The sequence below is a fragment of the Gigantopelta aegis genome, chromosome 15 (assembly GCF_016097555.1).
Source record: "Gigantopelta aegis isolate Gae_Host chromosome 15, Gae_host_genome, whole genome shotgun sequence".
Lineage (NCBI taxonomy): Eukaryota > Metazoa > Mollusca > Gastropoda > Neomphalida > Peltospiridae > Gigantopelta > Gigantopelta aegis.
Genome location: NC_054713.1, coordinates 29,980,379 through 29,993,590, shown reverse-complemented (window position 1 = coordinate 29,993,590; position 13,212 = coordinate 29,980,379). Strand labels below are relative to the sequence as shown.

The following is a 13,212-nucleotide window of genomic DNA, read 5'->3' as shown; positions in this document are numbered from 1 at the left end:
TGAAATAATAGTGCATGTATTGCATCTCAGAGCATGATACGCAACCAAACTCAACATTCTGCAGCTGGTACTAAGAGGTGTATTTCCAATATTATATTTATAGGAATGGTTTTCTAAAATTTGTCCAATTGTTTCATGGATATTTGACATGTAAAAAAGCAAAACCCAACAGGATATCAGTGTTACACTAATATGTACAACACTATCTAGTCAGATAGTTTTGAACAGTGGATTGCATGAACTACTATTCTGGTATCCGATTCCTCGTTGTTGGTCTTTATTGTTCAACATTTATCTCAGTGTTACTACTCTACACTGCATCGTCCTCAGTGAAACCACCATACACCGACCCATTTTACATTCAATGCAGAGACGTAGAAATGGGTTTTAAAGAGGAAATTAGTTAATTTAACATTACTTTCTGTTTAGTACAAGACATTGGCATCCTCTTCACAGGTTTGTATATCTCGAATTTGTGCATTTAGTTTGGTTAAGAGACTTGTAGCAAAATGTTCGAGGTAGAAGTAGTATGTATTTTCAACACAATCCTAATTTCGTATACTAGTATTTTGTTTTTGTTATTTCGACTCCTAAACCAAATTTTTCCAATGGCCAACATATTGTTTTTGGATTCAGCATCCCCAAATTAGGTTAGAAAAATATGTTTGATATAATCCTAAAAAAAATGCTTGTACATCGATAAATAAGCGCTTTTCTTGAAAATGGGACCAGACTAGTAACGGTCTGAGCGTAATAAACTTCTGTTCTGTTCTGTTCTGTTCTGTTCAAAGAAAAAAAGAAATGTTTTATTTAACGATGCACTCAACACATTTTATTTACGCGGTTATATGGCGTCAGACATATGGTTAATGACCACACGGATATTGAGAGAGGAAACCCGCTGTCGCCACTTCATGGACTACTCTTTTCGATTAGCAGCAAGGGTTCTTTCATATGCACCACCCCACAGACACGGTAGATATACCAGTCGTGGTGCGTGGAACGAGATATAGCTTAATGGGCCCACCGACGGGGATCGATCCCAGACCGACCGCGCATCGACCGAGCGCTTTACCACTGGGCTACATCCCGCCCCTTGTTCTGTTCAAGTTCTGTACAAAGGGATTACAGATCTCTACTAATTGGGACAATAGAATTTCTATAGGAGCGTGGGAGTTGTCACCTGATCACTTTGTACCTGTCTTGTCAAAAGGAAGACTTAAAGGCATATTGTCACAGACCACTGACCTATTTAATGGTCTAACAAAGTATTACCTGAACAAAAATAATTTGATTTGTCCCTAAATGTACTTTATTCAACCATCTTCATAACCACCATACTCCATTTATTAATGAGATTTTGTAAAAAATAATTGAATTATGACAATGGTCCATAATTCAAAAACTAAAATTGCCGAGAGGGTTGATATGGATTTCACTCCATCATGGTTCAGTTAAGGTGATGCAATAGCTAGATTTGGTTTCCAACAATTAATGTAATTTTTATTTAATATTCATTTTTAGAGAAATAAGGTCCTTAAATCCGTGACAGTATGCCTTTAAGAGTTGGCCCCTAATGAATTAATTTACTTCACACATTAGTGATAATTAAATAATTAACAGCCCAAGTGAAATGGGGGCAGTTGTAATAACTGTGAACTTTTAAACAGCAACGTGATAGATAATTATATACATTTTCATTTTTATAAGCTCAATTATTGCCTGTTAATATCATTAGTTGCAATATTGGAAAGAAAGAAATGTTTTATTTAACGACGCACTCAACACATTTTATTTACGGTTATATGGCGTCAGACATATGGTTAAGGACCACACAGTTTGAGAGGAAACCCGCTGTCACCACTACATGGGCTACTCTTTCCGATTAGCAGCAAGGGATCTTTTATTTGCACTTCCCACAGGCAGGATAGTACAAACCATGGCCTTTGTTGAACCAGTTACGGATCACTGGTCGGTGCAAGTGGTTTACACCTACCCATTGAGCCTTGCGGATCACTCACTCAGGGTTTGGATTCGGTATCTGGATTAAAAATCCCATGCCTTGACTGGGATCCGAACCCAGCACCTACAAGCCTGTAGACCGATGGCCTAACCACGACGCCACCGAGGTCAGTTTCCAATATTGGATGCCTAGCACAGCAGATACAACAACAAACAAACAAAACCGGGAAGTAATTTATATCATGTGCATTTAGTGTCCCTCCGTTACCGAAAAAAAACAAAACAACATTTATGACTTTTAAAATAGAGTTGCATTAAATATTGTTATGCAACAGTGCAAAGGAACACATCACCTACAAAACCAATCCAAAAGTAAGTTATTATGACAAAAACGTAATTCAGTATGAACAAGTTTATGTGTAAAAGTAGTTAAAATAATGTCCGTCCGTTACTGCATGACCCTGCCCTTTAGCAGTACTCAGAATGTTTCTTAATCAGACATTGCTTTCTTTTGCACACCAGTGCAGCCAATTCTTGGACAACCCGTTCAGTGGATGAATCGTCCTCAGGCGATTCCTGGTTGTCCGCCGGGCTTGGAGTATCTCACACAGCTAGACCAGCTACTCATAAAACAACAGAAGGAAGTTCTCGAAAGTAGGTGCATTTATCTTAAAGGGACATACCCTATTTTGGACTATTAGAGCCGTTTTTGATAACTGAAATCATACTTTACTTAGATTTTATTGTTTAGTTTATCCATTTCCGTACATTTAAAGTGTTTTTGGTCAACCTGGTGTTTTTAATATCACAAAATGCATTTCTCATATTTTTAAAAATGCACGTGCGTCTGAGAAGTAACAGTTGTGGAGTCGGAGTTTTTGTCTATTTTTAAAGAGTATTTCACCATTTCAAAGTCACAGACTCTTGTTACACTCAGTTGTAACTTTATCCAAATCTGTTACAGGTTTGTAGATTAATTAAACTTAATGTTAATTTTCACAGGTTGAAAATAGGGTCTGTCCCTTTAATTATTTTTTCCGATTTGTTTTTATCTCACCTTTACAAATTAAAAGGTATTACTTTTCCAACAGCAGCAGCGATGGCGTCAATTTATATGTTAAAGTTTAACATTGAACTTTTTTCACGTTTAGATCAGTTTCTCACAATACAAGCTATAAGTCCTAGGTCAATGAAACTTGGTTTATAGTTGCACCTATGGATGATTATCACAGTGCACTAAAATCATTCATGGTAGGCGATACATTTAATTATGTGGAATTTTTAATACAGACATTTTAATAACACGATGCTATCATTTTTATAAGCTTTAATAGAAAAAGAGAGAGAGACGGAGAGGGAGGAACGGAGAGTGTTGGATATATATATATATATTTATACATATTGGATGTCAAACATTTGGTAATTTTGACTCGTAGTCAATAGAGGAAACCCGCGACATTTTCTTAATGCAGCAAGGGATCTTTTATATGCACTTTCCCACAGACAGGAAAGCACATACCACGGCCTTTGTCCAGTTGTGGTGCACTGGTTGGAATGAGAAAAAACCCAATCAGTTGAACGGATCCACTGAGGAGGTTCGATCCTGCGACGCAAGCACCTTAAGCGAGCGCCCAGCTGACTGAGCTAAATCCCGCCCCTGCGGACGTGCATGCTGATTATATAAATTGAGTTTTGCCGGCGACCGTAAAACAGATATTTGCGACTGTTTAAGCAGCATAGACGTCCGCAAATGGTCAAATACAACATATATGTAGTTATCCCCATTCTAATTCAATAAATGCATTTTCTTTTTAAAAATCATTTAAATAATCATTACTATAATCACTACTATGATGATAATCGTGTTTGAAGTCATCCGCCTTATAAAATAATTATAGCTGAAGCAGATTAAAAAGTATGTTTTTACGTGCAATATGCTCCTAATATCGTCTGTGTATTTTATTGTCTTATTAGGCCAAAGAACAATACCAGCCATTATTACCGATTTCACTTATTCCTAATACACATCACGACAACTGGTGCTCGATAACGAAGATTCATAATTCGTATAGTTGCCGTTACTTACTTCCGCATTCCTGTCAGTTTTTCGCTCCAGTCAGTGCACCACGACTGGTACATCAAAGGCCGAGGTATGTGCTATTCTGTCTATGGTATGGTGCATATAAAATATCCCTTGCTGCTAATCAAAAAGAGTAGCCCATGAAGTGGTGACAGCGGATTTTCTCCCTCCCTGTGGTCAATTACCATATGTCCGACGCCATATAACCATAAATAAATTGTGTTGAGTGCGTCATTAAATAAACCATTTCCTTGCTTCCTGTCAGTGTCACACAGGTGACGTCACACAAACGTTTATAAACAAAATTTAAAGGAGCACGCATTTTGTTTCAGAAGAAGATCCAATGTTGGTATTTTAAAAGTAAGTACATCCAACTAAACAGCAAGAATATGTAAATAGGCTCTTGGGGAATCCCCCAAATTTCCGATAGATACACAACTGGACAAAGGCCATGGTATGTGCTTTCCTGTCTGTGGGAAAGTGCATATAAAAGATCCCTTGCTGCATTAAGAAAATGTCGCGGGTTTCCTCTATTGACACACACACCCCATTTTCTTTTGCGACAGTTATAATTTTATTATAGATTAATTTTGCCCCCCCCCCCCCCCACCCCCCACCCCAAATGGATTTTCTGGATCCGCCACTGCTACATGCATGATGCTCGTTATACTGCTGAAAACGGATTTGATTAGCCAATAAAAATTTTCATTAGATGCAGAGTGAATTAGAATAACACTAAACATTTTACCGTGATTAATATATATGAATTTTTACAATTGAGCTCAACCGAGCAGTTTCAGATTATGACTGGAACATCACTAATAGAAGTTACATTATAACTCAAATTTGGATACCTGTAGTGAGTAAAATTATTAATGTCTGAATTATTTACAGACACCGACCTCGGTGGCGTCGTGGTTAGGCCATCGGTCTACAGGCTGGTAGGTACTGGGTTCGGATCCCAGTCGAGGCATGGGATTTTTAATCCAGATACCGACTCCAAACCCTGAGTGAGTGCTCCGCAAGGCTTAATGAGTAGGTGTAAACCACTTGCACCGACCAGTGATCCATAACTGTGGGAAGCGCAAATAAAAGATCCCTTGCTGCTAATCGGAAAGAGTAGCCCATGTAGTGGCGACAGCGGGTTTCCTCTCAAAATCTGTGTGGTCCTTAGCCATATGTCTGAAGCCATATAAGCGCAAATAAAATGTGTTGAGTGCGTCGTTAAATAAAACATTTCTTTCTTTCTTTCTTTACAGACTATATGTTTTACATGTTTAACAGCCAGTGATTTATTTGCTGTTATGCCCAGTGATTTAAAAATGGGTGCTGTGTAAAAAGGTTGTTTTGGGTGCATGACATTTCTGAGTATTAATTTTTGTGTTGCATTATATGACATGAGTTACATGAATTTAGTTAATGTCTAGGCTTCTAACAGAATACATATTTAATAATATTAATAGTTACCGGTATTCCTATGTGTTTTATATGTCTAAGAATTACCTGATATATGTAGTTCACCTTTATATGAAGTGTTTTAGTTCAAATATATTAAAAATGTACTTAGTATATTAAAGCACTAAATCAATCAAATATATGGCTGGCAACAATCTTATAATAACCAAAAATTAAAAATATGTTACCACTGTAATTTATCGAAATTCTACAAAACATTATTCTATTTCAATACTTTCTTGCTGTCTAGGTGACATTGTTATTTATAAATATATAAATCTCTGTTTCGTTGGATTGAGATACTCTTTTAACCTGGATCTATGGATATACGTAGATACCAAACAATAGTGAATTACATTTTTGATAAACATTGATCTTTAATGAAATTCAAAATGGCCACCATGAACCTAACTAAAATAGGAAATGCAATATCTTGTCTTCTAACTGGAATACATTCACAATATTAGTGGCTATTCCTATGTTTTCTATATGACATGATTGATATGATTACTCTGCAATGTTTTAAGTAATGAAATTTACATAAAATTAGCATAAACATAGAAATGACCAATGTATTAAAAACACTATTAACAGATCATTTTATGGCATTTTGTTTAAATAATTGTGGGTTCCATAGAATATGACATAAAAATAACTGTTAGAGCTATGTTTTGTCCGTTTCATTTGACACAGTCTTGGAGCCAACATGTCATAACGTTGTAGTGTAATGGAACTATCTTGATATGAGCTGGCAACTTTTCTTCAGCAACCTCAAATTATTTAAGATCAAATGACTTGAAACTTCAGGCACAAAATGCTTTAAGTGTTGTTAAAATGCAAATTTAAAGACATTTTAAGTAATCTTATACATATAGGAGGAAATTAGGAGGGTTTTCCACCAGGTTGTTGTTAATAAAATAATGTAATTAATATTTTTCACCCAGAATCTAGTACGAATAATGCATATGATTAATAGTAAAGTTAATAATATGAACTTAAGTTGGGAGAGATCCCTCAATATATGGATCACATTACAACGGTTTTTAATTGAACGTCATAACAACACTTTCTTAAATCTATGATTAATTTACACCTTTCATGGATTTACGTAACATTAAGAATCGTACTCTGCGGCATTCTTGTGTAATGTTTCAAATATGATGTGGCTGAATTTGTAAATCATATATGAAGTCAGCAAAAAAGGCGCTAACACCAGTAAAGATTAAAAAAAGGTTTAATAAAGTCCAGACTTTAACGTCTTGGCAATGTCATTCAAATAGCATTACGTTAAAGTCTGGGCTTTATTAAAGTCTAGATTTTAAGTTTATAAGCACGTGCCCAGATCGCACATATGTGAGATACAAAATACATTTATCACACGGCTTGGAAATGTCTTTATCACTATAGTAAGATTGCATAGGTATGTAATAAAATTAATTATCAATGGCTTCTATCTGACCTCATTGTAGGGTAGAGCCATGGGGAAAAGATTTTACGGCCACTGGGCTAATTTAAAGTATTACTAATTCCACAGTTATACAGTTTACTTTATTCTCATTGGACGACATCACCAAAAACAAATCGTGAATGTTATCCTTCAATAAACCTTATAAAATGATGTCATTAAGTCAAATGGGACGTCATTGCATAAAACAGGTCATGGAAAAGATGTCATTACGTCAAATGGGACGTCATTGCATAAAACAGGTCATGGAAAGGATGTCAGGGGACGTCATGGAAAGGATGTCATAAAAATGGGACATTGGTCATGGAAAGGATGTCATTAAGTCAAATGGGACGTCATTGCATAAAACATGTCATGGAACGGATGTCAATAAGTCAAATGGGACGTCATTGCATAAAGCAGGTCATGGAAAGGATGTCATTAAGTCAAATGGGACGTCATTGCATAAAACATGTCATGGAACGGATGTCATAAGTCAAATGGGACGTCATTGCATAAAGCAGGTCATGGAAAGGATGTCATAAGTCAAATGGGACGTCATTGCATAAAACATGTCATGGAACGGATGTCATTAAGTCAAATGGGACGTCATTGCATAAAACATGTCATGGAAAGGATGTCAATAAGTCAAATGGGACGTCATTGCATAAAACAGGTCATGGAAAGGATGTCATAAGTCAAATGGGACGTCATTGCATAAAGCAGGTCATGGAACGGATGTCATAAGTCAAATGGGACGTCATTGCATAAAGCAGGTCATGGAAAGGATGTCATAAGTCAAATGGGACGTCATTGCATAAAGCATGTCATGGAACGGATGTCATAAGTCAAATGGGACGTCATTGCATAAAGCAGGTCATGGAACGGATGTCATAAGTCAAATGGGACGTCATTGCATGAAGCAGGTCATGGAATGGATGTCAATAAGTCAAATGGGACGTCATTGCATAAAACATGTCATGGAACGGATGTCATAAGTCAAATGGGACGTCATTGCATAAAGCAGGTCATGGAAAGGATGTCATTAAGTCAAATGGGACGTCATTGCATAAAACAGGTCATGGAACGGATGTCATAAGTCAAATGGGACGTCATTGCATAAAACATGTCATGGAAAGGACATTAGAACCTGATTTATGTGTATTTTTAACTAAATAAGTTTTTGTAACTATTAGAATTGTTTGTAAGGTTCTTGTGAAATTATCAGTGTATAAAGGACTGTCCTGAGTTTGTAGCTATACATGTAACATGTTTCTGATTGACAGAATCAGTTTAGCAACTAAAACTACATTTTAAAGATATTTTCTTTGTTTAGAATTTACTAGTTCTAATGTTTGCAGCAATCTTTGTTTAATTTCTTCCTAATATATTATATTTTTCCATACATACAGAAACGACTAACTTGTAAAATCGGGTTTGGGCTACTACAAACATTAGAAATGACAACAAACCCCTTATTTATACAGATACTTACATTCTAAACAAAAAATAGCTTTAATATTTTAAACAGGAAAATAGCTTTAATATTATAAATAGGAAAATATCTTTAACATTTGCTTTTAGTCATCAAAAGGGATCTGTTAGTCGTAAACATGTATACCAGAGGCAGAAAACTCAGGCCAGTCTCTTTAATAGTCAAACATTGTGTGTAAAATCTCTGACTATATAGTTCATCAGTAAATTCACCAACAATGACAAGCATGCAGTTCTAATTTGAATATCACAAGTTACAAGTAGTGTGCTGGTTTTAAACTGTTTACTGTCTCTCTTTGCTTAGTCGGTGGGTCCAGTGGGCTATTTCTCGTTCCAGCCACTGCTCCACAACTGGTGTAACAAAGGCTGTGGTATTTACTATCCTGTCTGTGGGATGGTGCATATAAAAGATCCCTTGCTGCTAATCGAAAAGAGTAGCCCATGAAATGGCGACAGCGGGTTTACTCTCTCAATATCTTTGTGGTCCTTAACCATATGTCTAACGCCATATAACCGTAAATAAAATGTGTTGAGTGCGTCGTTAAATAAAACATTTTCTTCCTTCCTTTGCTTAGTTGGTGGGCACATTGGTCTATTTCTCGTTCCAGCAAGAGCACTACGACTGGCATATCAAAGACCATGGTATGTACTACCCTGTCTGTGGGATTGTGCGTATAAAAGATCCCTTGCTACTAATCGCAAAGAGTAGCGCATGAAATGGCGACTGTGGGTTTACTTCCTCAATATCTTTGTATATATGTCTGACCCAATATAACCGTAAATAAAATGTGTTGAGTGCGTCGTTAAATAAAACATTTCCTTCTTCCTTCAATATCTTTGTGGTCCTTAACCATATGGCTGACGCCATATAAACGTAAATAAAATGTGTTGAGTACATCGTTAAATAAAACATTTCCTTCCGCTTTGGTTATTTCAGAATCTGGTGAGTGCACTAGACAGTGCTGTGGCTCCGATTGTGGATTTATTATGCATATTACTGACAACATGGGACAGGTGTGTGTACTCAGCTAAATTAGTTAGGGCCCGTAGACATTTTGATGATCATTGTTAGTGTCATATTATTGTAGCATGTTTTGACTGATTAGCAGTACTCTCAGAATGCTTGTTCTCATTATTACCAATTGTCACATTTAACTGGGGGGTTTTAGTTAAAAAATCCTTCTGCTGTCTACAGAAAATCCATCAGCCATTAGGGGGCGGGATTTAGCTCCGTCAGATGAGTGTTCGCTTGAGGTGCTTGTGTCGCAGGATCGAACCACCTCAGTGGATCCGTTCAACTGATTGGGTTTTTTCTCATTCCAACCAGTGCACCACAACTGGACAAAGGCCGTGGTATGTGCTTTCCTGTCTGTGGGAAAGTGCATATAAAAGATCCCTTGCTGCATTAAGAAAATGTTGCGGGTTTCCTCTATAGACTACAGAGTCAGAATTAACAAATGTTTGACATCCAATAGCCGATGATTAATAATCAATGTGCTCTAGAGGTGTCGTTAAACAAAACAAACTTCTTCTTTCCATCAGCCATTATGTCACATAACCCCATGTGTATGATCATCCAATGTTCCATGTACAGAGAGAGAGTTCAACTGCTGCGCTGTTTTTATTATTTATCTTGTGTGTTTCTAGGAGGTGATCCATGTACAGAGGGAGTTCAAGTGGTGTTCTGTTTTTATTATTTATCTTGTATGTTTCTAGGAGGTGATTCGTGTACAGAGGAAGTTCAAGTATTGTGTTGTTTTTATTTATCTTGTGTATTCTAGGAGGTTATCCGAGTACATAGGGAGCTCAAGTATTGTGCTGTTTTTATTATTTATCTTGTGTGTTTGTAGGAGGTTATCCATGTACAGAGGGAGTTCAAGTGTTGTGCTGTTTTTTATTATTTATCTTGTGTTTTTCGGAGGTGATCCATGTACAGAGGGAGTTCAAGTGTTGTGCTGTTTTTATTATTTATCTTGTGTGTTTCTAGGAGGATATCCGTGTACAGAGGAAGTTCAAGTGTTGTGCTATTTTTATTATTTATATTCTTTGCTTCTAGGAGGTGATCCATGTACAGAGGGAGTTCAAGTGTTGTGCTGTTTTTATTATTTATCTTGTGTTTCTAGGAGGTGATCAGAGTACATAGGGAGTTCAAGTGTTGTGCTGTTTTTGTTATTTATCTTGTGTTTCTAGGGGGTTATCAGAGAACAGAGGAAGTTCAAGTGTTGTGCTATTCTTATTATTTATATTCTTTGCTTCTAGGAGGTGATCCATGTACAGAGGGAGTTCAAGTGTTGTGCTGTTTTTATTATTTATCTTGTGTTTCTAGGAGGTGATCAGAGTACATAGGGAGTTCAAGTGTTGTGCTGTTTTTGTTTATCTTGTGTATTCTAGGAGGTTATCCGAGTACAGAGAGAGTTCAAGTGTTGTGCGGGTTGTTGCTGGTGTGCCGATGTTGATTGCTGTGCTTACTTCCTGACCGTTGAGTCGCCTGTCGAAAACCCAATCGGATATGTCAGACAGATGTAAGTTTGTCCATACAAAAAAACATAAAATAATACAAAAAAATAAAAAATAAAAAAATAAATAAAAGTTAAAAAAAGAATAATAAAAAAAAAGGTTTGTCCATACATCCATACACTACTCAGCTTTATGTGACATGTCACTGCAGTTTAATAGAGTATAATGTTGATTTAATATAATTGCAATATTTAAAATTGGAAAGGTATAGGATTATATCTTTACCAACATAACACCTCTTAACTAATTTTTTGTTATGCAACCCCCATGTATTACATATTAAAACAAAGACTTGTGTATTACATATTTAGATATCACTTGCGTTTTTCATATTAAAACAAAGACATGTATTACGAAGCGATTTATGTATTGCATAGTAAAACAGACTTGTGACTTACATACGAAAATAAAGACTTGGGTATTATACTTTTGTATTACATATTAAAATTAAGTTTTTTGTATTAAACAATACTAAAAGAAAGTCGTGAAAATAAAGACATGAGTATGTTAATTATATTAAAAGAAAGATTTATAAATGTATTACATATGAAAACAAAGAGTTGTGTATTACATTTTTAGATTTGACTTATGTATTACATATTAAACAAAGACTTGTGAATTACAAATGAAAATAAAGACTTGTGTATTACACATTTAAATATGACTTTTGTGTTACATATTAAAATAAGTATCAACAAATATTAAAACAAGGTCTTCTGTATTACATATTGAAACAAAAACATGAGCATTATATATTAAAAGAAAGACTTATAGATGTATTACATATGAACACAAAGATTTGGTATTGTATATTATAACAAAACCTTCACTATAATATATTAAAAGAAAGACTTGTGAATTCCATATTAAAACAAAGTGTTGTGTATTATATATTAAAACAAAAACTTTAGTATTATATAATAAAGTCTTATGTATTACATATTGTTATACATATAAGGGAATCTTTCTGAGTTTATGAATACCGTTATGTGATTTTGGCTAAATTTTATAACTTCTTAGTTTATTTTCTTAATATATCTTGATATGTATTTTATGCCAATCCCCACTGTAGAGTAAATTGGCAAAAGGAAATTAGATGGGAGTTGTAGTTAAATTGTACTAGTTGGTTGATCGGGTAAATTATTGCTTATTTGGGCTTTGCACAAGAGATATCCCTTAAATACATGTTTATCTTTAGTTGTTAAGAATTATTGTTTAGATACATGTAGCTGTATTCGTCACGGCCCACAGGTTAATTTGACGTCTCAGAACCTTGTCTTGTCTTGTCTTGCCATCTTTACTTATCGGCCTCGGTGGTGCGGTGGTTAAAGGAAGGGACAATTAAGGCATTTGGCCTGGTATGCATAGTCAACGATATAATATAATGCACAATATTGCTTAATATCAACAAGGATAATCGTATAGTTAATTAATAAAAATGTTAAATGTGACAGCTATTATATATAATGGGCACAGCCATTTCGTACCATCTCAGTGAATACGCCCCCTGGCGAGCCGGTGGTTATGTAATACTTAACATGTCACGTCAAGAATTAGTCTTAGAATTGAAGAAACAAAACATACCTGAATTTTGCGGATGCATCGCAATGTTCTGTCATAATATCCATCCCAGTAAACCAACAATAAGTATATATTATTTTTCAATACAAAATAAACCACCTTTGTCAAAGTGTTATGGCCCTTGAATTTAGAAGATATGAAACTTTGTTTTCCGGACTTTTGTTTTGTAATGCCCAAAGATATTGATGCAATCTTGTGTATATATAGCTTTATGATGTACTGTTACTGATCAAGTTTAACTTTCATGGTGATGGTCCTTGGATTTGGGAGATACGAAAAAAAATGTAGCCCAGTTTGGGACCTGTATTTCTTCAGCAGTACTCTCCGATTGCTTGTTTGTTTCAGGAAAAGCTGCTGGAAAGCACAGTATGCTATTCTTGATGTTTACATGAATATGGTTCTCCAGATTAAGGGCCCATGCTGTATTTGTGATGGACCTTGCTGCACCTGGGATCAGGAATTCAATGTAAGAAACACACAAGGGATGTGGCAGAAACAATCACATAATATATAACATATGGTATTAGGTATCGGGGAAAGTTTTAGTTTTTATGGGAAAATTTCAAGGAAATTAGGAAACTTTCAGACTGAAGCCTTTCTTTGTATGTATGTGTTAGTATGTGATTCGTAAATTTCGTAAATGCAAAAGTATAATATTATAACGTGTGGATACAACTAC

At 35.5% G+C, this 13,212-nt stretch overlaps 1 protein-coding gene across 3 annotated transcripts in view; it reads left to right on the top strand.

Moving 5' to 3' along the window:
- The window catches only part of LOC121390625 (phospholipid scramblase 1-like), a 58,513-nt gene that overhangs the window by 24,376 nt on the left and 20,925 nt on the right, over nucleotides 1-13,212 (top strand). For 2 of the 3 annotated variants that reach the window (XM_041522489.1, XM_041522488.1), the window contains exons 4-7: nucleotides 2,485-2,616; nucleotides 9,373-9,449; nucleotides 10,827-10,957; nucleotides 12,879-12,999. In XM_041522489.1, the coding sequence (XP_041378423.1) occupies nucleotides 2,485-2,616; nucleotides 9,373-9,449; nucleotides 10,827-10,957; nucleotides 12,879-12,999 (461 nt within the window). The remainder of the gene's footprint in view (nucleotides 1-2,484; nucleotides 2,617-9,372; nucleotides 9,450-10,826; nucleotides 10,958-12,878; nucleotides 13,000-13,212) is intronic. The other variant, XM_041522490.1, reaches the window with a different exon arrangement.